We start from the raw sequence: 25,193 nt of genomic DNA, 5'->3' as shown, positions 1-25,193 counted from the left end.
GTCCCTCGGTATGGTCTCCTTATGTAAAGTGAGGTAGACGGAGCGGAGCCCAGTTTAAGGCCAATCGATGGGCATCGCAATCCGATACTCTACCCGGCAGGCTTCGTCATTAGTCAATTATTCCTCGTGTTCATTATGCAATCCGTAGGCTATTCTGCAGTCACTGTTGTGAGACGGACGCCGGTAAGGGGACATAAAATGAAGCAAAAGCGATGATATTGTTGTACATTTGGGGTGCCCAGTTCAGGTACGGATAGGTACCACCTAGGTACCCTACCGGATACCTGAGGATTCTGATTTTAGTACAGATGAACCTACCTTAGGTACCTCACATGAGGGCCGACTACCTAGATAGGTAAATAATAGTCGGGCTGCCGGCACGTGAGTAGTCATTAGCCACACGGGTGCCGTTCTCCAGATCAGTGGAAGAACGGATACGTACTTCCACCTTTCCGGATTGGGAACAATGCCTTTTGTCCACTCGTTGTTTGGTTGACACGTCCGACGCCAGGATCCTATGAGGGTGTATGGCTGCTGCGACTCCCTCATCTCCCAGACTTAATCTCGGCGGTCAGCCGAGATTCTGAGTACGCCCCCTTCATGTCAGCCAACAAGAAGGCTACTAAGCCGTGCGTAACGGCCCGCATCAACGGTCCCTGGCCTCGTAAGGGCTTCCAGGCGACGCCAATGTACATCTTGGATCAAACAAACGCAGCGCGGACAATGGGAAAAGCACCAACTGATGCGTAATTTTGCCGTATTCCCTGCCTCCTCGATCGTCCGATTCTTTTTCTCTCCTTCAAAGGGCTGGCGACTCGTTTGCTTCTCTACTCTCCCTTGGGCGTGGCCGTTTCCGTACCTTCCTTTCAAGGGACAATGGGGATATGGTGGTCACCATCACCAAAGACAGAGGCTTCTATCGACCTCCTCGGAAGAGGTCAAAGAATCGAATCCTCGAAATAAACACCATCCCTTGTTTCGTCCTCGTGAAAATAGCCTTGGCCCGTTACTTGTCGCCAAGTCCCTGATATTAAAGCATCGTTTCTTAACAGCGTTACCAGCACGACAGCACACGTCTCATATCAGTCGTCCTCGTTCCCCCTTCAACTTATGCCCCTGATCTCCAGGTCTCATCAGGCTACAAACAGCTTTACAACCATTTGCACTTCCCAACAGCAACCATGGCGGAATCCAAACTGGGGGTTCCCGAACCTCAGGAACGATATAATGCTCTCATTAAGCCAAGCGACGACGACTGGAAGGCCGTTCACGACAATTTCAAGGATCTGCTTGCCCAGCCCACCCTGCGGACAGAAGACATACTGAGTTTGTACTTCACAACCCAGGAACGGAAGCTTTTCTTGACTGCCACAGAACCTCGGAGTCTGAGGGACTGTCAGGAAAGCAACACCAGGCGATACTGGAGCCTGATTGCTGGTAGATTCAAAGACTGCCATCTCTCGTTCGCGACGAAGCTCACGATGCTCTACTTTGGTCTGCCGGTTGAACCCATCATGTCTGCGCTGTTTCAGTATGCAAAGCCAGACTTTGACGTGGACGACGGGGATGAGATATGTGACGTCGAGGTTCGCCCTCCGTTACATTTCCTCACGGCCCACAATCATAGAAACTACGGACACGATCACATGAGAGGTTGGTGAACGGCTCGCGCATCATGGGCAGCTTGCTGATACTTCCTCTTTCCTTTTACAGGAGCTGAAGCTTCTTTCACAACCTTCGCGGTGCCGGATTCTCAGATGCCAGAAAACACCGCTACCCAAGGCCTGAGCCTCCGAGGTGGAGGCTACGACGACGGTGACGATGACCTGGAGATGAAAGACGCGGGATCTCTGTCGCATACCCGTACCTCTGCATTCGCTGGACAACGACGACTGCCCGAAATTGTCGAGGCACTTGACGACGATTTCGAAGTGGACGATGTCCATGGCAGTCTCACCATGACAGGACTTGCACATTCCGATATAAGGACTCGGGTCAGTGGACCTGGTGTTGAACACCAGCACCCAGCAGCCAGCTCGATACGCCAAACTCCAGGGCCTAGAGCGAACGTTGTCAGTGTATCTGGGTCCACCGCGAGCAGGCCGACGATGAGGGCCAGATTTGATCAACAGCCAGCTGCAGCTCGTCGGGTGGATGAGTATATCCCCCTCTACGGCTACCAGGGTCGGATCATGTTCAAGCCCGACGACCTATCCACGTTTGAAGCAGCTTCCAGGAAGCTTTTGTCTCTCCGAAAATGCGATGCGTGTGATCTAGTGCTCGTCGAGTTCGACAGAAGCTCCAGAGGTGTCACCAAGCGCCTCAACGACAGCATCCCGCTCAAACCGGACGGTTCTGTGACGAACCGTATGAGACAACAAGCCAGGTCCGACCTCAACTGCGCCTGGTTCGTGCTTCGCGTCGGCGAGTCGAAGCCAACGGAATGGGAGCCCCAAGATTCCTGCTTCTCGACCTCGTTGATCAAGCTGCGCCAGGCCGACGACGAGGGACATGAGAATGTCTCGTATTGCAACATCCCGTCCCGGGAACTGTACTTTGGCCCCAAGCCCACAGGCAGCAGATATCATTCGCCAAAGCCCTGGGGCGTCAACCAGTACATGCCCTTCCTTACCACGGCGCAACAGGTCCTGGTGGGAACGCCAGACCGGCCTGGTGCAAACCATTTCGATGTCATCATCTCTTCCGAACACGGAGGTACTGGGGCATTTTCAACTCACTGGTACGGCGGCATCGAAGTGGACCGAAGGCTCTTGGACATGATGCATCCTATCTTTGCCAAGGGGAAGCCATTTGAGGTTGAAACCCACCCCTTATCCGAGAACTCGGTCGTCTTGTACTTGCCCGGGGGCGTCGCCAGCTCGGCTACTGCGCTCAAGGACCGAGAATGCCTTCGCCAGTCAGGCTCTAGGGACCATTACCCCAGTGCACTTGAAAAGGTCAATGCGATGACCAGAGGTCTGGCGCTGCACCCAAACATCTCGTATCGTCTCTGGCGTGGAGTTGACTACTTCAACCCTATGATCAAGAATCCGTCGGGGGGTCACAAGCCGGTTTCATGGAACCCTCGGGACTTCACCGTTCAGAACCACGCCCAACTTCAAGGGGCTCTTTCTAACTTCATCGCCAATTCTGTCGACAACAAGAGGGAGCCTTGTCGGCTTTTTGTCATTCAACCATTCAATGGGAGTGGCGATACGTGCATTATAGAGACGCCGGACGAGAAGAATGGCTCAGCCGAGTTCCAGGTGACCTCAGACACGATGGACAAGTTCAGAGCCAAGGTCCAGCATCTGTACGAACACGACGCCAGGGTGCAGTTTGATCCCCAACAGGACAGCATACTCCTAGAGCCCATTTTCGAGAATGGCAGCTCCGGTCAATGGAACCCAGTTCACTTCGTCCTCCGGCCGGATGCTCCAGACTGGGAGTTGGTCATGGCTCAGCGACTCTCTGTCGCTAAAACGATGCGGGTCACAATATGGAAGAACGATGAACTGGATTTTGGTATGTATATCACATCGTGCACCCGAAGTTCTCCATGACTTAGCCACTAACCAGATGGACTGTAGTGAAAAACGTCGCCAGCGAGCTGGACACCAGAAGCCAATGGGGCCCTCGGTATGGCCAAGTGACGCCGCTGCGTCCAGAATTGTCTCTCCCTACCATTGCTCAGCCTGTTCGGAACCAACCAGTCGCCGCCCAGACGCGGCCGGGAGAGACGAGCCGAGTGGAATCAAAGGCACCCGAAGAGGATCCTCGAAAAAGGAGTTGGGCCACACAGCCGAGCGTCTACGACAAAGGCATCTACCATCCGTCCTTCCCGATCAACGCACCCCCTGTCGAGTCAATCTTGCGGACCGGGGGAAGCCGGGTGCCCATGATCACCAAGAATGTGCTCACGGCCACGGAGCAACACGAGATGCAGGGCACGTTATGGAACACCCGCAATTTAGTGCTGGATCGCATCTGCAAGTGCCCATATCAGGGGTGCAACGTCACCTACCGCGTGGACGAGGAGCAGAATCTTGTGAAGCATCTGGAAGATAAGCACGCCGGGCAAAAGTGCCCCTGGTGTGACCTCCAGCTCTTCCAGTTCTGGTCTGGCAAACAAAGGGAAGAACACTACAAGAGCGCGCACGCGGAGCAGCTCCGCAAGATACTGGAACAACCTCAAAAACCAAGCTCGCGTCCCCAAACGTTACAAACCTCAACTCCTGGAAGACCACTCAAACATGCCGCGCCGTTGACACCGCCGCTGTCTTCATTTAAGATCATGGAGCGGACTCGGTTCCCAGCCGGGCCTTTGCCTCGGCCAGGGCCGCCGCCCAAGGCCAACGAGAAGGAGTCAGACTACCGCTACTGCGATCGCTGCGGCCGCGATCACATTCAGCTCAGCAGCCGGACCGAGCGGGAGCATCACGACCGGATTTGCGTGCCACTGGCCGAGGGGGCCGGCCTGTGTACCTTTTGCGAGGCGTGCGGGCATCGCGAATGGAAGACGGAGCAAGACGCAAAAGAATTCGCGCCCTTTGACGAGTATCCACACAAGTGCCGCGGCACCATTCATCAGAACAAGCCGCATTGCACCAAGTGTGGTCTTTCCCTGAAGAAAATGACAGACGGGTCCATTGACAGGCACCGGACGTACTGTGCAGGCTATTACGGTACCATGGGCTGCTTCTGCCCGTACTGCCAGCACCACTTCGTCGAGGACAAGCGGCAGAAGCCAATCGACAGTATCAAGAAGCACATTTCCGAGTGCGACAAGAGAGACCCCATGAAGGCGACTCCTTACGAAATCTATCCGGAGACCTACTGGGAAGACAAGGACTTGCTCGCGGACCCTCTATACTTGGGACAGGGTGCGTCCACGGCGCTGGTCCGGAAACAGCGCCGGCCCAATGAGCCTACTCGCTACCTGAGCTATCCTCTGATGTGGCACGAGAAGCCGGGCCCGACACCGACGCAAGACCCGCCGTCTGAATGTAAACTGCCCGGCTGTCGGGAACCCCTTTTCGGTCTGACGCCGTCAGAGATCCTGGGGCATTTCGAGACGAACCACGGTGGCCGACCGCAGAGGAAATGCCCGCTCTGTCACCTCTCTTTCAAGAGGCCCGAGGATGGGCGCGAGGATAACCCTGAGTCCGGGGAGTGGGAGGACAGGAGAGACCAAGTCGCGCATATGGAATGTCACGTCTACCAGCTTTGGGACGTCTTGACCGAAAAGGGGCCGCCGCCGCCCATTGTAAACCGTGAGCCCTTCTACGCAGGCCACAGTCTTTGGGATCCCGACAACGAGAAAGCGTTGGATCGACGAGACAAGCGGTGCCCGCACTTTGACAAGTGTGGCGCCATGGTGGGCTTCATGAATCAGAAGCAATGGAACCAACACATGGAAATAGCGCATGCCGCCGAAGACTTTGAGCCGCAAGTGCCGCGCGACATAAAGGTCGACCTACAGGCTGCCTTTGAGGAGCGGGAAAAGCAGAGAATACGCGAAGGAAAGCATCCCATGGTAGGACAGGGACCCCCAGTGCCCAAGTCGAAGGGGTCGGAGCCGGGGCTGGGGCAGGGGCAGGGAGTAACGGCCGGGCAAAAGCCCGCGACTGCTGGTCCTGCTGTTCAGCCTCAGGGCCAAGTTGGAGCTAGAGGAGGCCTGGCCGGCGGCCAGGGACTCGACACTGTTCCCGACCAGGGTCTTGATCCCGAGGGAACTCGGCCCAAAGAAGATGTTCCACGGGGTGTTCGTCCGGAGGGTGCTCGTCCACAGGCGCCACCCGAAACGCAGACGACCAGCGAACCGAAGCAGAAGAGTAGCACGGCCTCGAAGCCCAAAACCACTGTAGGTAAGACTGGCAAACACACGGGAAATACGGGGAAACCCCCAGGCAAGCCAGATAGCAAGCCACACAGCAAGCCGTCACCGGGCCAGAAGTCATTTTCCGATACAAAGCCAAAGATTAAGGCTCCCGCACAAAGCTTTGATGCAGAGGACAACATGTACTGCTCACGTTGCTTTCGCAAGGCACCCAATCGAGTATCCAAGGCAAAGATCCCCGAAGGCGATCCCAGCAGGCAGGAGCAGATAGATGTGAGTACTTTATGGCCCTTGGACGCCGTTGTGATCGGCAAGCAGCTAGCTAACATGGCCTTTCTTACCCCGTTTTGCAGGCTCACTCGGATCCTACGAGAAGCTGTCGAATTCGACCACAAGAGGGCCGTGTCAGGTTCAGTCGCGACGGAGAGCCTATTCTGCCAAGCAGAGTCGGGTGGATTCGAAAGGGCAATCTGAAGCTCAATGAAATCAGAGACGCCTTTGTCAGATTAAATCCCGAGCTCGAAAGAACAATGTGCCCAACGGATATGCACTGGAAACGCCCATGGTCAAGATGGGTGCATGATCCGAACAATGAAAACAATGACGACGTTTGGGGGATGCCATATAAACGTCAGAAAGACCGAGGGGATGATGACAGCGAAGAGGATGACGGAGAGGAAGATTATGTGGTGGTTGATGACGAAGAGGACGATGAGGATGAAGAAACGGGCGAGGCGGAGGACGAGGACAAGGAGAAAGAAGAAGATGAAGAAGAGAATGGTGGTGGCGGCGGTGATGGGGCCAAGGACAACTCGGGCACCATCCGCAAGAAGAAGCGCAAGCAGTTCCGGGGTTTCCAGCCCCACGATCCAACCTATCGTTACAGTGGAGACGAGGACAGCGTGAGCGAGGAGGATGCAAGCGGGTTGGTGCCGGAAAGCGAAGGAGAGGGGGAGGGCAGCACTGGATCCGGCGGCAGGAAGCGGAAGCGTGATGCTACAGAACCATCGGGACAGGGGCAAGCCGGCAAGAAGAAAAAGAAGACCCAAGAACAGGAGCGGAAGAAGGCCGGGGTATCTGAGGAAGCCCAGGGCAGCAAGTCGTAGAGCGCGGTGTGTTGCAGACGGCGACCAGGAGGGGACATTGGTTAAGAACCAACCTTGCGATCAGGTTGACGTCGCTATAGACCACACAGAGTGCGTTGGGTGGTCGGTGTAATCTCTTGACATTGGTTCTAGCCTAGCAACCCGCCACAAACAGTATTGTAAAAATAGTAAAAGTCTTGCTTGAGATTTTCATGGCATGGTAGATTTCATCTCGAGAATACAAGGTAGTCGAGTCTGCCTCGTTAGCCCGGCAGGTTCGGCTGGATACAGACGACACCAACTTCAAATAGAGTTGCGGGGGAGCAGACAACTAGGACACTATCTCCATCGCGTCGGCGACTAACAGGGACCGAGTCAAATGTCGAGACGTGCCGGGGATCAGGCTCGGGCTCGGCCTGCAGCGGGCATTCGGCGTCCACGTGGCTGCACTCGCGGCTGTCATCGGTCTCCTCCGGGCAACACATACCTACTGTGTAGACGTCGTGTGACGACGCACGTATGCCATTGGTTTCGAGTTTACCGTCGGCTGTGAGAACCTGATGGCGAGGGTTGAGACCATAAGTGTTAAATTGAGTTCCCGGTCAACGTGAAGAGGGTGGTTGTCACAGGACGTAAGTAAGAGAGAAAAGGCCTATCCCATTTCTCTCTCTCTCTCCTCTCTTTCTCGGTCTCTTTCCCCCTTAGGTAGTACGGGCTACCTACACCGAGCACGGGCCCACCTTCAGCCCGCACAGTCAGCAGTACGTAGCGTTTGGGCATAAAGCTTATGCACCAATTTTATGCAAGACACACTGGCTTATGAAGACGGCGTCTCCACTCCACCGACTTTTCTTCGCACAAAAAGGCCCATACAGTCAAAAAAGGCGTAATCACGCCATCGCCCCGGTCAGTCACATCATCGTCCAAGCTCCACACCAGAGCCGCGCTCTCAACGTCGTCGTCCACCAAAACGAAGCACCATCTCGCCCGATCCAGCCATTCACCTTGTCAATATTCTAAATGCAAGCGCCGCGGCGTCTGTTTAGCGGGCTTTTTCAGCTCTCGACCCGGCGGCCCGTCCCTTTGAGCCCTCCTGGCCTGCCCCTTCTCCGCCCTCCAACCGCCCTACACGCCTGTGCGACTGCTGGCCCCCTTCCTCCTCCTCCTCTTCCACCAGGATGCCGTCTCTTGCACGCCTCGGCTTGTTCGAGACACCCCTCTCGACCGACATCCGCGCCCTCCTCCTCTTGCTCGACGCGCTCGACCGATCACCGTGAGGGCCCTCGACACCCAGCAAGTACCCAGCGTGACGGCGGACGCGAGCCCCCACGCCGCAAGGGCCCGGCCACCGTCCACGCTCTCCTCGCTAGTGGCGGGCTCCTCTCCCTCTTTGTCGGCCTCTCGGAGCCCTTTCACCCCCACGAAGGTGATGTGGTGGATGCTTCCGGCCCGGCAGCCATCACCGACGACCGCGACCCGACCCTCCCCCGATTCGCCCTCTCCGAGGTCCGTAAGCACGATGCCAAGTCTCAGAGCCCATGGGTTACTCAGGGCGACAAGGTCTACGACATAACCGAATGGGTTGGAGCTCATCCCGGAGGTGATGTCATCCTCCGTGCTGCCGGAGGGAGCATCGATCCCTATTGGGACATATTCACCATTCACAAATCGCCCCACGTGTACGAAATTCTGAACCAGTACCACATTGGCTTCATCGATCCCAATGACCTGGTCGATGGAAAGCCCGCCGCTGAGGAGATAGAGGACCCCTTCAAGCACGACCCAAGCCGTGACCCGAGGCTCATCACCCTGACGCCCAAGCCTCGCAATGCGGAAACGCCAGTGGAAGGCCTCGCTGACAGCTACCTGACCCCCAATGAGATCTTTTACGTACGCAACCATATGTGGGTTCCTCAGGTCGAAGACACTTCCAACTACACCCTCAAGATTGAGCTTCTGGACGGATCCATCAAGGAGTACACCCTTGATGACCTCAAGACCAAGTTCAAGCCTGCGACCGTTGTGGCGGTGCTCCAGTGCTCCGGTAATCGACGAAGTGACATGACGCGCAATGCTCGGAAGACCAACGGGCTCCAGTGGAACGTAGGCGCCATCTCCTGCGCTGAATGGGAGGGCGTCAGGCTTTCTGACGTACTCGCCGACGCCGGCCTCCCTGTTCAGCAAGCTATGACGGGCGATTCGGAAGCAAAGCACGTTCAGTTCTCGGCTCTGGAGGCATATGGCGCATCCATCCCCATCGAGTCTGCCCTGGACCCCCGCGGCGACGTTCTGCTAGCTTACTCGATGAATGGCAAACCTTTGCCGCGAGATCATGGCTATCCCCTCCGTGCTCTTGTGCCCGGCCACGTCGCCGCTCGTTCCGTCAAGTGGTTGAGCCAGATCACCATTTCCGACGAGGAGAGTCACAGCCAGTGGCAGCGCAAAGACTACAAGTGCTTTGGTCCAAATGAGACAAGCCCCGACTGGGATCGCGCAGCGCCAATTCAAGAGATGCCCATCACCAGCGCCATTACAACCGTCCGGCTAGGTGACTGGAAGGAATCCACCAGGGGCCCGGCGTCGGATGCGAAGACTAGCGACGCCCGCGAGGCCTCTCTTATGGGATATGCCTACTCTGGCGGCGGTCGCAGGATAGTGCGCGTCGATGTGAGCCTCGACAACGGCAAAACCTGGGACCAGGCTGAGCTTCTCGACGAAAACGAAACCCTTCCACCGAAGGCCGGCCACAAGTCTTGGGCCTGGAAGCGCTGGAGGTATAAGGGCATCGTGCCTCTGGGTGAGCCCGGGGTAGGAAGCAAAAAATGCTCTACTCTTCTGGTCAAGGCGACAGACGATGCCTACAACTCACAGCCTGAGAGCTATGAGGCCATTTACAACCAGCGAGGTAACCTTGCAAACGCTTGGCATCGCCTAAGGATTTGTTCCGAGTGCGTCAACCAGCCACAATCGCTGCCAGCAGAGAAGGCCACACAATCCTGAAAGAGAGATACGGAAGAGGTGGGGTCGAAATTTTATTTACTTTGAGAACAGAAGTACGGCTTGTCCCTTTTGGCGGTGTGTCGGAGGCAGTAGGGGCGTGTCGTGGAGTTTACGCAGCGGGGCCGTATGGTCAACTTTTCCTTCTTCTTTTCGTTCAGAGCCCGTGGCTGCGGCCAGGGCCAGCTTCACTTTAGCCTCATACCAACTTTGAATACAACTCGTTTTGCACAGTTCGAATGGGTCATCCGGATTGTGAGAGAGACGGAAATAAATATGCTTGTGTGTTCTCATGCTTGATCTCTTACTATGTCACGTCACCTGAATGAGTGGCAAGAAAAAAACATGGTGAGACTCGGTCATAACTAATTGTCAAAATGGTGGGTGGCCATGGCATAGTATATGTTTCCGGAGGCAGGGGTTGTACGGCCCAGCATGAACGCATCACAGCCGGTACCGATATTGCTCGCTGACCGCAGGGAGATTGTAGTGGTAACTTTCGAGACAGGCCAAGGCTGTTGAATGGTTGGAGAATTCTGTTCGCAGCATATAATCCTGATACCGGGCGGCAGCGGAGGCGAAGAGAAACCCAGTTGACTCTACCTCGTCACCACAACACGAGTCTGGGTCCTTTGGGTTAAACAAGAGCGTTGAAGCTATATCCTGTGCTCTCATGCACGGGATTATACTTGATCCGAACTATCTCACACTAAGAGGATGGGGAACATTGAAAGCATCGTTTCAAGGCACAATGCGGGAGGCCAACTGTGTCATTTTTTAAAGTGCGCTTAACTTATCACGCGTGTCCCTCTTCTACATGAACGCCGAGTAATATACAACCTTGCTCACTTCCCCGTGTGAAATACAACTTCGAGCCAACAAGCGAGCATCAGAAACCATGTTCCAGCGCTCGCGTCTAGTCATCATCGGTGTATCTGGGCCCACTTGCTGCCGGCGTCTCGGGCGCGCCATATGCTGCAGGTGTAGGCGCGCCGTAATAGGCAGATGACGAGGTGAAGCCACTGGCAGCGGGAGTAGGCGCACCTGCAGCAGGAGTCGGGGCCGAGTCGGCACCCCACCCGCCTTGCCATCCGCCGCCGGGGGTTGGGGCGCTCGCGGCCGCCGGGGTTGGCGCCGAGTAGGCACCAGGCGTGGGGGCATTGAGTGCGCCTGGCGTTGGCGCACCAAGAAGGGCTCCGCCGGGCGTCGGAGCATCGTAGCCAGACTGTCCGGGCGTGTATCCCCACGAGTCGCTTCCGCTGGCACCCGGCGTCGGTGCAGAGCCACCATATGCGGGTGTTTTGGAGCCAGAGCCCCAGGCATCCCCTCCTCCGTATGCAGGTGTCTTCGATCCCAACCCGAAGGCATCGTGAGCCGGTGTCTTGGCACCAGACTGCCATGCCGGCGTCCGCGATCCTCCGCCATACGCGGTACGGTTTCCATCGCCGTAGGCAGTTCGGGACCCATCGGCCCAGGCCGGTGTACGTGACCCGGAGTAATCCGGGCCGCTCGACTTCCAAGCCGGAGTACGGCCGCTAGCCGGCGCGGGGGCTTGTCTATGTTAGCAACACACTCAACGAAGGAAGTGGCGTTGGGCTTCTACTCACTTCTCGAACCCCAAGCGGGCGTTCTCTCGGAACTGCTGGAGGCGACTGGCGTTCTGCCTCCCTGCCAATCTCCATGTCCACCACGACCGCCCCCGGGAGGACCACTGTGGCCACCACGACCCCGGCCATTAATTTCGATCTTCGCACCCGTGATCTTGTCCTTAAAGCTGAGGTGATCCTTGGGTACAGTGATGGTTTTGCTCTTGGTGTGTAGCTCCACACGGGCGTGGGTATCCGTAGCGTCCTTGACGATGCCCAGGAGGCCCTTGTAACCACCCTTCCTGATGATGACGGTCTTGTCAATCGCACGATCTCGTCCTCCAAAACTTTTGGGCGGCGCCATTTTGCTCTCGGAGCCGTTAGGGTTGCGCTTCATGGCAGGGTTCATCTGATCCAGATTGGGACCAGCTGAAAGTACGCGTCCACCCTTGGCGGCAATGGTGTTAACGTTGCCAGCTTTGGTGACGAAGACGCCGGCATTTTCGTTGCTGTCGTTGTTGTGCAAGAAGACGTAGGCGCGATGAATGTGAATGATCTTGCCCTGACGCTGTTGACCGCCATACTCTCGGACCACATCGTCGAGCCTGATCTCGGAGCCGTTCCTGTCAGCAGCAACGGCGATTTTCCGCTTGGGAAGCTTGTTGGCAATCTGCGACGGCATAACTTGCCGCGTATCTCCATTCTGGTCGAGCACGACCACAGATTCGCGGTCAACCTTGACAATGCAACCGACCGTGGTTGGGTCCAACTGAACCAGGTCAAAGAGCTCATACTGGCCCAGCGAGCCCTGTCCGCCAATGTCACTTGCTTCCCGCAAGTCCTTGCTAAAAACCGTGACTTCCGTGTTGGTCTGGTCTGTCAAGAAGGTAACCCTGTCTTCTGAGATCTTGACAACCATACCGACCTCGTCACGGAATCGACTGCCGCTGGTGACCTTGACGTGATCTCCGACTCTGAACCGCTTCCTCAGACCCTTGGTGGGGACTTCGATGACCTGGCCCGCCAGTACTCCCTCCGTGACCTGCATCGTGACAATGTCACCCTGGACGTTGGTGGCTTTTCCGACAACACCCTTCTGCTCGCCTTCATAGACCTCAATGATGTCGCCGGGCAAGTAAGTGACATTGATGTTGCTGTCTTTGAGGCTGGAAGCAAGGGCCTTGAGATCGAGGTTCTCGGTACCGTCCTCTGCACCAGAGGCAAATCTGGTGACTTCTTCCAGGGTCGGGTTGACGTCTGTAACCACTAGTTGCTGGATTTTGATATCCTTGACCTGGAAGCCATTCTCGAACTCGTCACCCATGTAGTTCCATACCTTGGTGGTCGGATTGCCTTGTATGTGCCTGGGGTGCCGCTTGCGAGCCTCAGTCTCGTTGAAAAGACGCTGAGGGGGCCGCGGTCCGGCCATGCCAATGGGTCGTTTTCGTTTGCCATCGAGGGTGAGGGCGGAAGCGAGAGCGTCGTCTCTCATTCCGTAGTCAAGGCGGGGGATGAAGCGGACTCTGGCCTCGAGGCCGTTCTCGGTAACGTCGATGACTTGGGCAAGATCGCCGGCGTGCTTGGCAGGCTTCCGAAGTCTGACCCAGGCGCCAGGCTCAAGGGTGGGTGTCTTTGTGACACGGAGCAAGTCGGGCATATCCTTAATGTCGACCAGAATCATCTTGGAGCGGGGGTAGACGTTGAACATGCCATCAAGAGCCACCATGATATCGGTGGAACGGTTGGCTTCGACGTAGATGTAACCCTTCATAACGGAAGTTGGACCACCGCGTTCGAATGCCGAGATGATGGCCAGTTCATCCTTCGTGCCCATCCTCTCCTCGACACGCTTCATGATGGAGAAAACGACCTCCCGCTCTTTCCCTTCCTTGCATCTGACGGCCCAAATAGTAGGATCATCGACACTGGGCATGAGCAAACGCTTGGGAACGACGGCAGAATCTCCAAATCCCTTGTTCGGGCGGCGGTTGCCGTAACGCTGACGAAGAATCTCGGCCTGCTTTTCAGCATCCATGCTCGCCTCCATCTCGCGGCGACGGTCGAGTTCTCTGTGACGTCTGTCATCATCGAGACCTCCGCTTTCGGCAATATCGTCGGGATGGGCGTTGTCGATGAAGTCCTCTATCTCCTCACCGTCTTTCTCCTCATCCTCGCCATCCTCTTCGTCGTCGACCTCGGCTTCGATATCGAAGAAGGCAGCGCGGCGGTCCTTTCTGCGCTTGCGGCGATGTCCCTTGAGGTTGCAACGTCAGAATCAGTCCATACTCGCACAGTTCGAGAGGTCTGAGTCGCGCCTGACTTGTAGCTAGGTTTTTCTGGTGCAGTGTGGGAGGGTACGCGGAGACTATGAGACGGCGCAAACAGGAGAGGGAACTTACCTGTTGTACATCGTCCTCGTCCTCATCATCCTCTTCTTCCTCGTCTTCTTCATCGTCATTTTGGATAGCATCATCTTCATCCTGTTCCTCGTCTTCGTCGTCATCGTCTGGAATTCTCGACTTCGAAGGTGCAGGGGCATCGTGGTCGTCGTCGGCAACGGGACTGCTGTCGCGTGCGTGCTTGTTGGTGGCGTCGTGGTCGGGTTCCTCGTCGGACAGATCGGCGGGGGCAGGGTTGAAGTCGTCCTCTTCCTCCGAGTCATCGTAGCGATTGTGATCGCTGGAAGCCATCTTGAAGACGTGGAGGTTTCAATTCGAGATTTGTTAGCAGTTGATGTTGGTCCGAGGCGAATCTGACAGAGGGTGGAACAGCAAGCAAGAATGTAAATAGGAATGCCTCTTGCGAGGGTTTGGCCAATAAGGTATAGACCCGAATTGATCAGTAGAAAGAAACCAAGATGTAAGGAGCCACGGGGGGGTTCCTTCCGCGTCGGAGGATTGATGAAATGAGGTAGGATGGAGAATAGTCAGTAGAAAGCTTAGGATAGGTATACAGGCAAGCCAAACCCACGACCAGAAGGCCAAGGTTAACGCGAAAGACGTCTGTATCGGGACTAGCGGCTCCAGCCTTAGCGATCAACTGGCACCAGCTGTCAGTGCTCTGCAGGGGAGTGAATGGATGCAATGCCTGCTATTTGGGTCTTGTTTCCTTTTTGTTTTTCATTCTTTTCAGCAGAAGGCATAGAGTCAACCCCATCAAAACTTGTCGTCAATCAAGAAATTCTGGTTTGGAGGTGGAAAGATATGGAGGATGTCAAACGACACTGTATTGTCTTGCGGCGACACCTAGACCACTGTTGCTCCAAACGTTGGATATCTAACCGGCGAATGAATGCCTCGGCTCGTTCTAGCTGCACCATCAAAAGCATGCTTCACCTAAGCTCTTCCCAGATTCCAGATATAGCCAGGGCCATTGGCTTCCGGGGACATCTACTTCAAGTTGACTGTTGTTTTTCTTGAACACAGCAAAACTCACCGGTGTACTCCGATTCCCAGCCTTGAAACATGTCGGAACACAAGACGAGGGCAATCATCATGCATAAATCCGTCACTGTGAGTCTTTGATCCTTTCCTTCCCCGCGATCACCGGCTTCGTCGTAGTCTTTGTCAGTCCCTCCGAATTCCATGATACATACCGTAAGGCGACAGAGCAAGGTGCTGTGTCTGGTTGACTTTGTCCATCAGCTATGTGCTTACCAATACCATCAGGACCTGGATGAAATCAAAGTATCAGAGGTCGACCGACCGCTCCCCAATTCAGACGAGTACCTGATCCAAGTGAAGGCTGCGGGGGTAAACTTTGTAGATATTCTCTATGTAAGAGACGGCCAGTCTTTCTGTCACACCTAGAGCTCTAATGCCCACGACGTAGGCCAAAGGAAGACACCAGAACAACCGAGCCCTAGTGCGGCCGCCCTTCGTCCTAGGCCTGGAGTTCGCTGGGGTCATCCTTTCTGCTCCGCCGCATGCGCACTTCCTTGCCGGCGAAAGAGTCTTCGGAGCTTTCCCGGGGTCGTATAGCGAAGTGATATCTCTTCCCGCCTTGTCACCGCTGCACCGCATCCCGTCACATTGGACATTTCCCGAAGCCGCCGGAATAGCTGCCGCGCTCCCTGTCTCTTACGCATCGCTGCTCCGGACAGGGCTCAAGCCTGGCCAGACTGTTCTTGTGCACGCAGCCGCAGGTGGGCTCGGCCTAATGGCTGTCCAGGTTGCGACGGCCATGGGGTGCCGAGCCATCGGAACGGCAAGCTCCTCGGAAAAGTGCGCCGTAGCCGCAGAGTTCGGGGCCCAGCCCTGTTTGAACTACACCCAGGAACCGGTCTGGTGGGAGCGTGTACTGGAACTGACCGGACATAATGGGGTCGACGTCGTCTTCGATCCCGTTGGCCTCGTCGATCGAAGCCTGAAGTGCATTGCTCACAGAGGCAAGGTTCTAGTCATAGATTTTGCCGGTATAGACGATAAGATGGAGCACATCGCCATGAATAGAGTACTATTGAAACAGGCCTCACTCATTGGTTATGTAAGTCCTCGCCCTACCGGGCGCCGCCTCACTTGCTAAACCCCATTCTATCGATTAATCTTAGCCCGACAGCGGTACGGTGAGAGCCTGCGACGATGCCCGGGCGAGCAAAAGATGATTTAGGATGAGTTGCATTCTCTGATAGAGAGCAACAAGATACAGCCTGCTATTTTTAGAACCAGCTATCACGGGCTCGACCAAGTCCCTCGTGCCCTCAAAGACATGGCAAACCGAAAGATTTGGGGCAAAGCAGTCGTCACCCTGGGCAACAGCATGGAAGGCACATCTCGGGCCAGAATCTAGGACGACCACGCCCGAGCCAAATGCGGTGAATGCTTCGATAGGTCAGGAATGACATATCCAGCCAGATAGATTAGATGCGGCACCAATAACACACAACGATTACGGCATTCCGTTACTCTTGTCTCCTTACTATTTCCATCGGATATAGCCATCCACCATCCCAGTTTTTCCCCCCCCGTCACCGACCGAGGAACCCTATTGAGTCTCGGAGGGCGTTGAGTAACCCCCACCCCGACTACTCCACAGAACTCGCAGATAGTTTTCTCCTACAGCCAGCCCGGGGGTCCATCCCTAAACGCCAGGCTTCGCGATGCATATACCACAAGTAACCCGCCAGCTCTATGAACAGGGCAGCAAGACGGTCAGACGAATGCTGCTTGTCCTCCCCGGGGCCCCTCAGGCACCGGTCCGCCCACACGTCTTGACGCCCCAGAGGCCTCTGCCTGCACTCACTCCTAGCCACTCCCCCTGGTCGTTGCTCGAGAGGTGCGGGACCCAGGCAAGGTTTCCGACCTCGTAATCGCACTGCCAGCTGGCATATGGGCTTCGCGTGTTATCCGGCTGGGCGGCACCGTTGGCAGGAGGGCCGCCGCTGAGCGAGTGGTTGTTGTTGTAGACGTCCCAAAGCAGCACCTGGCAGTCGTCTGCTCCTGAGGCTAGAACTCCTCGCCTCGTGGGCGACCACTCAATGGAATTGAGAGAGCCTCCATGACCGCGCAGCTCAAGAAGCGCCTGCCCAGGATGCCTTACGTCGAGGATTCGAATAACGTTGGAATCTTGCGCGAACGTAGCCAGCAAATGGGTATCATGAGGAGAGGTTGCCAGTCTCAACAGGGGGGGAGGGTTCGACATGGTTTGTTGCGCGAGCGTGGGGCTGATGCGTCCGCCATTGGCGTCTTGTAACATGAGGTTAGTTTATCAGATCCGATATGGCGACATGGGGAGGGGCATACCTCGATCATCCTTGCCGGTAGGTTCGTAGATGATGGTGCTATGCTCGAGGCTGCGCAGATCAAACATACGGACGCTTCCGTCTTGTCCACAGCTCACAAATACATCGACGCTATTGGCGCAAAAGCGCACATCGTACACTTCTTTATCGTGGGCAATCAATTGCGTCTTGGCTGTCAATGACGGAATGTCCCAGATCGTGCAAGTGGTGTCGATACTAGACGTGATTATCAAACTCGGGGAGACCGTATTCCAGTCCAGCGAAGTGAGCGGCGCCGTATGATCAGGTGTCTTCGAGTTGGAAAGTAGCGCGAGAGGCGTCAGTTTCGTGACAGCGGTATCTCTGCCCTGCCGGGTGATCGAGTTGCTCTGCGATACGGGGCTCTCGGAGGGGAGAGACCATAGGCGAAGGTGGTCGCCGGACGTCGCAAGAAGATCGGTTGACTGTTTCTGAGAAGAGGGTGGTTCCCAGAGCAGGCGAGTCACGGGATAAGAATGCGTGGCTTCTGCGACCTTTGAAAATTCGAGGTTGAACTTGGGGGTGCCTGGTTGGTAGACATCGTTGGGGGTCGGCACCATCTGGGTATCGAGGATTTGGATCTGGAAGCAGAGAGGGGTTAGTGGGGTCCAATAAGCAGCGGCATGTAGAAGGCATCATACGTAGTTGTGGCCGTCCTCTAGGTAGCTGCCGACGGCGAGTTTCCCTGCACCGTGGCCTTGTGGGGGCCACTTGCACCAGTCAAACGCGTAGAGAGCCCAAGGAGCGAGGTAATTGCTGGTACCCGGCTGGGCGTTGGCGAGCTCGTAGGCGACGCTCCCCGGCACGCCATCAGACATGCTCGAATCGGCGCGGGGACGGATATCGGCCAGGCCTAAGGGCGTGTTTGATATGTTTCGTTGCGAACCGGGAGCATTATACTTTTGGTCTGGAGGAGACATGAATTGGGATCCTGAACCGCTTGGGGTGGTAGGGGTGTAGGGCGCAAAGGTCGAGGCACCTTCGTAGCCGGCAGCGGGGGAGGAGCGGGAGTAGCTGTGGGATAAGCTCAAGCTCGGGGGCTTCGAAGGCGTTTGGTAGTCTTGCGGCTGTTGAGGCTGCATTGTGGACAAGGCAGGCGCCGTGTTGGCGGTAAGGACTGGCGGGCGGTTACCGGGGCCGCCAGGTTGCAAGACGTTGGGCACCGACGATGTGTTTTGGTACTGGGGGACATTTGGCGATGCCTGGTCCAGCTTGATATGGGGAGCGGCGGGGGCGGTGGACGAGGATGAGTATTCGCGGGGCGACAGCTGACCATGCTGCATCATGCCCGCTGGCATGTGCAATTCTTCGTGCTGGGAGCTGTAGGTGCCGGCGCGCCGCGGGGTGCCGGACTGAAATTGTGGCGGCGACTGCTGCTGTTGCTGTTGTTGATTCATGGCAGCGGCAGCGGAAGAGGACGATGGGGATGGAGACGAGTGGTCCGGGAACAAGGCGATGGAGGGGGTAAGGCCCGGCGGCCCTGATGTCTCAGTCGCAGTGGAGCGTGCGGACAGCGAGTAGGTTGAGTCTCGGTGCGGCTGCAGGCCATGGGCCGGAAGCAGAGCGGCGGGGATGGAGGCACGCTGCTGCTGCTGAGAGTACGACTGAGATCGAGAATGAGCGCGGGTGTTGTTGGAGGAGATGTGAGAATGCGTGTGGGCGTACGAGTGCGAATGGGAATGGGAATAGGAATGGGCTTGGTGAGGCTGGAGGGAGCGGACGGAAGCGGAGTCGGTCGTGGCAGCGGCCGGGTTACTGTCTCTATCGGTGTCGTCCCTGTCCCTGGTGTTGTAGTACTCGTCGTCCCAGCGGAAGTTGGCGACGGGGGGTTCGTTGGGAAGCGATGACCCAGTCGCGGGTTTTGTCGCACTCGCGGCTCCTGGGGTGTATTGAAGAGACGAGGTTTGAGGAGAAGAAACGGGGCCAGAAGTAAGAGGAGGTTGGTTGTGGTTGTGGTTGTGGTTGGGCTGGAAGTACCCAGACTGGCGGTGGTGCTGCCGCTGCTGCTGGGGAGAGGATGGCGAGGGCTGCGAGTACTGCGACGACGCCGACGACTGCTGAGACTGAGAGTGGGATGACACGGCAGACGACGAAGGCACCGGATTGGGCAGCAGCGGGTGGGAAGAGTTTGAATTGGCAGTGGCAGCATCCGCCGGGAGGCTGGCACTGGCAGTGGCGGCGTTGGCAGTGGCGGCGTTGGCAGTGGCGGCGGCAGTAGGGACGCCAATGGAGCCCAATGCCTGTGCCGCCTGGTACAGCGCCGACGACGCGCTTAGCCGGTGCTTGTGATGAGGCCGCCACTGCTGCTGCGGCTGTTGCTGCGTCTCTGGGTCGATGCTCTGCTGCGAGGCCGAGCGCCGGTGGCCCAGAAAGTGCATCATTCTTTCTCTGTGCCGGAGCTTCGGAGTGCACGGGTGACGGGGGACAGCGCGAGGAGACGAGACAACACAGCAGCACTCGTGGTTGAGATGATTTGGCTAAAGGTCAGACGAACAACGATGGGATGTTTAGATTGAGAAACAAAACACGAGAAGAAGAGGGTGGGGAGAGGATGGGAGAGGATGGGGAAGAAGGGTTCTAGAAAAAGAGAGGCGTGAGGATACGGTTGGAAACAAACGGCTCACGGAGGTCAAGGGAAGCGCGGTGCCGCCGGGAGATAGTTGACGTCGTCGTCGTCGTTGTATCCTCCTTGACAGGGTCACTTGCAGCCTTTCCAATGCGAAAGAAGACGGCATGCAGAGAAGCGAAGACGTCCGTGTGAAGGAGTACGGCTTGACTTCTCTGTCTCCGGCTCTCGTGCTGTCTTGTCCCTCTGTATTGTTGTTGTTGATGTTGTTGTTGTCTGCGGTCAACATGCCCCGAGTCTCCATCATACCTAAGAAAAACCACTCTAAAGCATTGCCCTGACTAATGGCCACTAATCAACCAACTACCCTATGTACAGCCAACCGGTTGATAGAGATGGGGATGGGGATGGGGACGGTAATGGACTGTAACAAGGACTGGCTGGGTCTGGGACTGGGGACTGAGGTGAATTTGGGACACGCGCGGACGTGGATCTGGGCAGGGACCGAGACGGAAACGCGGGTGCAAACGCGGCCAGGGATGAAGCATGGATACACGGGGCAGGACATGGGGTGGAGGGGGGTAGGAAATAGCCGCCTGTCGTAGATGTTGGTTATCTTGCAACAAGCAGCCCGACCTTGGCCTCGACACGATACACACCATCGCCAGCCACCTCAACTTACACTACTAGTGTCGTGAGTGTATAAATACACACAGAAAGGTTCCGGCTATTGGCGGCAGAATCGTCGCTGTGCATTATATACATACGAATACGTTCAGTTGTACCAAGTGAGTGCCCCGGCTAACACGATGTGGCGCGGTAGATCTTAAAAGGAAGAAACGCCTGGAAACTAAGTCAACCGCTGGGAATCAAGCAAGCCAAGGAACTGGCGACATTGTACATGGAATATAGAGGATTAGAAAGAGAAAGAGTAGAAAAATACAGACACCTGTATGTACGTTATACAGTAGACTGTCAATGAAAAATGCTGTAGAATGTGTTTGTACCTGGTAAGTAGATAGCAGCTTGTCAGCAGCTTCCAAACCCCCCCCTGCCTGGTGACGTCTGTCTCGCATTGGCCAGTTCTGTTCTACCCCTAAGGTGCCGCCCCGTGCCGGCCGGCACATGCTCAAAGCTCGTGAGCTCTTGGTAGTCCGCTGCGGTACTTGTGTACTTCTCGTCACCTTTTCTACGTACCTACCTACCAACCTAGGAGGAATCAGTTGCCTGCATCCATTTCTCACCTGGGTGTGCATCAATATTTCAACCGTTTTCTGTATCACCCTGCCACGCTGTATTCTTGTGCTCAGCACTCATCTCGATGCCGTATCGTTGACCTTTTTCTCCCACAGCCGAACTCAACCTTGCACCAGTGATCTATTCGCCAACCTCTTTGCTGACATTTGCTCACGTCCGCCTGCTATATCAGCGGCTCTGTCGCTTCCCGATGGCACCCAGCTTCCCTAGTTTTCTTGATCGACTCTCGCCCACACGTCAACAAAACCCCATTCTTCCGTTACACACGCCTCACGCGCGACGCTCCGATGACTACGACCTTGACGACCTTTCCCCGAGACCCGATGAAACTCCGTTGCTGCCAGAATCGCCACACCCGCCCATCACCATGTCCAAACGACGCTCTCCCTCCCCTACACATCCATGGGACGATGGCCCCTTCAGCCCAGACGGCTCCGTCTCCAAGTTGAAGCCCAAGGCCTTGTTTGCCGGTCCGCCTCCTCCTATAGCTGCCTCTGTATTGCTAAAGCCGTCTGCCTCGCAGAACAGGCGCGGTACTCGGGCGCGAACAACAGATACCAGTTATAGCACCAAGGCGATGGCGGCCGGCCGGGTTACGCTTGGGAGCATTTTGTTCGACCGCGGCTCTCATGATTCAAGCGCATCTCGCGTGGACTCGGTTTGGCGCAGCTTGCAACATCGAGAACGGTCTCTTCAGAAAGAAGTCCAACGTTTGCTTGACATGCAGGCCACTGGATTGGTCTCGGGCAGTGAATATATCGACTCCAGCACTGGGGGTCCTGAAACATGGAGCGATTCTGGCAGTAGCACCCCAACAGGCACGTTTTACTCCACGGCAACTTCCAAATCACGAATGATGGCATCCCTAGACGTGCCAGCGCGCGCCACCTCTCGAGGCGACATCATACCTGTGCGACAGCCCAAGGCTCCAGGGCCGCAAGGTCTCCATGCCGCCCGTAGCGGGCTGCGACGGGCGTTGGCGGCTCTAGCCGATCTCAAAGCCGAGGAGAACGAATACATCGAGTCGTCCCTCTTCCAGAGGAACAGGGCCCTTGCATACCTGGATAAAATGGATACTCGCAAGACTAGCATTTCGGCCGAACTCCACGGTTTGGCAGACGACGAAGAGGAGCCTCTGGCAAAGGAGCTCCGGGGCCTTGAGGAACAACACAACACCATCGGCCGGGATATCTGCGAGCTGGAGGAGAAGTTGGTTGGCATGCGGAACCGTCAACGGTGGCTCGAGCGCACAATGGAAGATGTCCGTAATCGCCGAGAGGCTGGTCTAAGCGGCTACAGGGGCGCTTTGAAAGAGGTTGAAGGAGAAGTTACATCCCTCCTGCGCCGGCCTCCCATCGAGCCACTGGATCTAGGAATTATCGAAGCCGTCTCACGCAGCGAATCTGGGAAAGCTAATGGCACTAAGGACCCCCCTGGAGGAGCCGAATTCTTCCGTATGATACCAGAGCGGCGTACTTTGGCCATGGCAAAGGACTGGTGGGAAAGCGAAGTAGACTTTTTGCAGAAGCGCAAGGCGCAGGTCGACAAGGATCACGATGCGCTCGACAAAGGTATGGAGCTGTGGCGGGAAACGATCAAGCTTGTCACCGAATTTGAAGCCGATTTGCGCCGGACATTGAGCGGCGGCGGCAGTGCCGCAGCCGTGGGCAAGCAACCTCAGGTAGCACGGCAAGAAGGCGTACAGGCGCTGCTACCACGGATGGGGAAGGTTATCCTGGAACTGAGGGAACATTTGAGGACAGCCGAGCGTAAGAGCTGGAATCTCTTGATTTGTGCCATTGGGGCCGAGCTCGAGGCTTTCCAAGAAGCCCAGAGTCTGCTTCGAGCGAGTCTGCCACAGCCCCAGGCAGCGGCTTCTATAGAAGATGTCGAGGAACCCTGGCATAACGCTGATGGTGAACCGCATTCAACGGCACAAGCGGGGCATGGTGGCACAAGCATGGTGGAGAGCCATCACGACGAGAGTGACAATGAGGTTCCTGCCGATTTGCTAGTGTCGCGGCAGGAGGAGCAAAAGGATGGTCACTCCCATGTCGGGTCTCTACAAACCTCATCGTCGAGACGGGACAGCTACAATGAGGTGCCGCCAGAGTTCTTGGCGGAGCACAACGACCACTTCGTCGCATAGACTGACTAGCCCGGCGAATACTGGTGCAGTCTTGGCAAATGCATTGTTGGCCAAGATACCGCTGTTGTGGCAAATTGCGCAGGTGAAAAGTATCGAGTCTCTCATGGATTGGTAGGAGAGCATGGGCAATGTGCTAGTGACTAAACGCGTATTTGCATGGAAAATCTCAAGTCAGTTGCATCGAAGGGTGGAACAGGAAAGTCACACGGCAGCGGCAGCTCAGGGATAGGATACCCCGCAGATAATCGGCGTCAATCGAAACTTACGATCATATGCAGATCTGGCTTGTTCCCCACGTTGCAGTAACGGACGTCGTCGCGAGGTAAGTAATCAAAGGTGTGTTGCCTAAAGCGCAAGGAAACTGTGACTGTGGCGCACTGAATTGGTCGGTAACCTCGGCTATGCCTATGTCTCACGGAAGACGATCCCGAAAGTGGAGTCCAGAATCCCCGGTTGTACGGGCAGCACGCGGGGGAGACCGTAGTTGTGGCCTATGCCGAAAAAAGCTGCTGATAATGATAAAACCAATAGCTTGCAGGCTGGCGACTCTTATTTCCTTTGTAACCCACAGAATGCAGCCACAGATTGTCCGAATTTCGCCCATAACGCCAATAGAGAAAGAGAGAGAGCGAGAGCGAGACAGCAGGAGGTTCAAGAACGGCAACAGACCAACCAACCCACGAGAGCCAGGCCACCCAACGTGCAAAGACGAAAGACATCACACCGCCGAGCGGTGTCCTTGTACCACTTTCTTCCGAGCAGCCGCCAACAATTCCAGCATTGTCTTGCGGCGAAGACCGAGGTTGACGTGTGCGGAGATGGGGGGGGAGGGTTTCGAAAACGAATCGTCGCCATGAAAGGACGGAGGAATTCGTCAATCGGGGTATTGCATCAACGTCGATTTACCGCGTACGTTCAAACCAGCCGCTAGAGCCGGCGATGGCAACCGACTGATCCATCACCCACTCGCCAACGCCGAGGTACTTGTCGATCCACTTCGAAACGTCCTTGTTCTCGCCAGCAGCTCTGTCCGTCTTGAAACTGGGTCTGGTGATTCCCAGATTGGGCACATGTCAGCCGCGCTCTATCTTGTCTGTCTTGCATTCGAGGGCAAATCCGCATCGAGGAGCACGACAACTCACGTCAGGCCGGTCGATCGCTTCATTCCAGCGAGAAAGGCAGAGACTGGAGAGAAAATGGAGTGTTAGCTGACAAGTCGATATGCGCACGACACAGCACAGCAGCACGGGAGAAAGAGGGTAAACCAACAGAGCACCGCATCGAATGCGTAATGTGTCAAACGTCCAATCTTCGACCACAGGCACAAAGTCAGCAAATTAAGGAGCTAGGACGAGGTTAAGACTGCGCAAAGCAACGCCGGCGCTAAGTAGCGAGCGAGTGAAGCACAACAGCAGGCTCGCCAACAGCCGGACGAGAGGAGGCAGGCTGGACCAACCATGGTGGAAGTCGACCGAGAAAGGTTTGTTCTGTCTTTTTCCTTTTCTGGTTTTCGTCCCGCGCAAGGGGATGCTATTTATCGATGAGTGGTTCGAAAGTGCGGCAGTGTCGAAGAGACAGTCGATCTCGTAGGAGGCTAGGGTCGGAAAGTCGATTGGGTATTGTCATGGAACAAGCTTGCCTGGACACGCGAGGTGAGGTGGGCACCGAAGGCTGAGGACCCCATGCCACGGACCACTGACAAGGAGCACCAGTGTGTGTGCAGCTGCCAGCAGCGGTCCAAGTGGACTGTGCACCCCTCCCTATCAAACCTCAGGCTGCCACCGTGCCGCGAACAGCAAATCATCCCCGATAAGCGATAAGAAACATTGGCAGGTGACTCTCGAAGTGGCTGAAGTTCCGGTCTATCTACCCACCATCTCACCTGCCTGGAGCAGTAGCCTCAGTAGGAACCAAGCTTCAACACTTAGCGGCTTGCTGTTGATCAAGCTTCGGATC

At 56.1% G+C, this 25,193-nt stretch overlaps 6 protein-coding genes across 6 annotated transcripts; 4 read left to right on the top strand and 2 right to left on the bottom strand.

Annotated features, from left to right (window-relative positions):
- Nucleotides 1-1,181: 1,181 nt before the first annotated feature.
- Nucleotides 1,182-6,945, top strand: CH63R_14184 (uncharacterized protein; the record flags this gene model as incomplete). Its single annotated transcript, XM_018309158.1, has 4 exons — nucleotides 1,182-1,653; nucleotides 1,714-3,525; nucleotides 3,591-6,112; nucleotides 6,193-6,945. 4 exons carry the CDS (start codon nucleotides 1,182-1,184, stop codon nucleotides 6,943-6,945), a joined length of 5,559 nt encoding a protein of 1,852 aa, XP_018151476.1.
- A 999-nt stretch (nucleotides 6,946-7,944) lies between these two features.
- On the top strand, nucleotides 7,945-9,924 carry CH63R_14183 (Oxidoreductase molybdopterin binding domain-containing protein; the record flags this gene model as incomplete). The annotated part of the gene is made up of 1 exon (XM_018309157.1): nucleotides 7,945-9,924. One exon carries the CDS (start codon nucleotides 7,945-7,947, stop codon nucleotides 9,922-9,924), a length of 1,980 nt encoding a protein of 659 aa, XP_018151475.1.
- A 913-nt stretch (nucleotides 9,925-10,837) lies between these two features.
- CH63R_14182 (Transcription elongation factor SPT5) lies at nucleotides 10,838-14,197 on the bottom strand (the record flags this gene model as incomplete). The annotated part of the gene is made up of 3 exons (XM_018309156.1): nucleotides 10,838-11,472; nucleotides 11,529-13,761; nucleotides 13,907-14,197. The coding sequence occupies 3 exons, from the start codon at nucleotides 14,195-14,197 to the stop codon at nucleotides 10,838-10,840; spliced, it is 3,159 nt and encodes a 1,052-aa protein (XP_018151474.1).
- A 774-nt stretch (nucleotides 14,198-14,971) lies between these two features.
- CH63R_14181 (Zeta-crystallin) lies at nucleotides 14,972-16,115 on the top strand (the record flags this gene model as incomplete). Its single annotated transcript, XM_018309155.1, has 4 exons — nucleotides 14,972-15,019; nucleotides 15,176-15,283; nucleotides 15,339-15,992; nucleotides 16,065-16,115. The coding sequence occupies 4 exons, from the start codon at nucleotides 14,972-14,974 to the stop codon at nucleotides 16,113-16,115; spliced, it is 861 nt and encodes a 286-aa protein (XP_018151473.1).
- A 576-nt stretch (nucleotides 16,116-16,691) lies between these two features.
- CH63R_14180 (WD repeat domain-containing protein) lies at nucleotides 16,692-19,646 on the bottom strand (the record flags this gene model as incomplete). The annotated part of the gene is made up of 3 exons (XM_018309154.1): nucleotides 16,692-17,191; nucleotides 17,249-17,846; nucleotides 17,907-19,646. The coding sequence occupies 3 exons, from the start codon at nucleotides 19,644-19,646 to the stop codon at nucleotides 16,692-16,694; spliced, it is 2,838 nt and encodes a 945-aa protein (XP_018151472.1).
- Nucleotides 19,647-21,944: 2,298 nt separating this feature from the next.
- CH63R_14179 (Autophagy-related protein 28) lies at nucleotides 21,945-23,237 on the top strand (the record flags this gene model as incomplete). The annotated part of the gene is made up of 1 exon (XM_018309153.1): nucleotides 21,945-23,237. The coding sequence occupies one exon, from the start codon at nucleotides 21,945-21,947 to the stop codon at nucleotides 23,235-23,237; it is 1,293 nt and encodes a 430-aa protein (XP_018151471.1).
- Nucleotides 23,238-25,193: the final 1,956 nt, after the last annotated feature.

This window comes from Colletotrichum higginsianum, chromosome 10, assembly GCF_001672515.1.
Source record: "Colletotrichum higginsianum IMI 349063 chromosome 10, whole genome shotgun sequence".
Classification (NCBI taxonomy): domain Eukaryota; kingdom Fungi; phylum Ascomycota; class Sordariomycetes; order Glomerellales; family Glomerellaceae; genus Colletotrichum; species Colletotrichum higginsianum.
The sequence above is the reverse complement of the archived record's forward strand: the minus strand, read 5'-3'. Positions and strand labels throughout refer to the sequence as shown.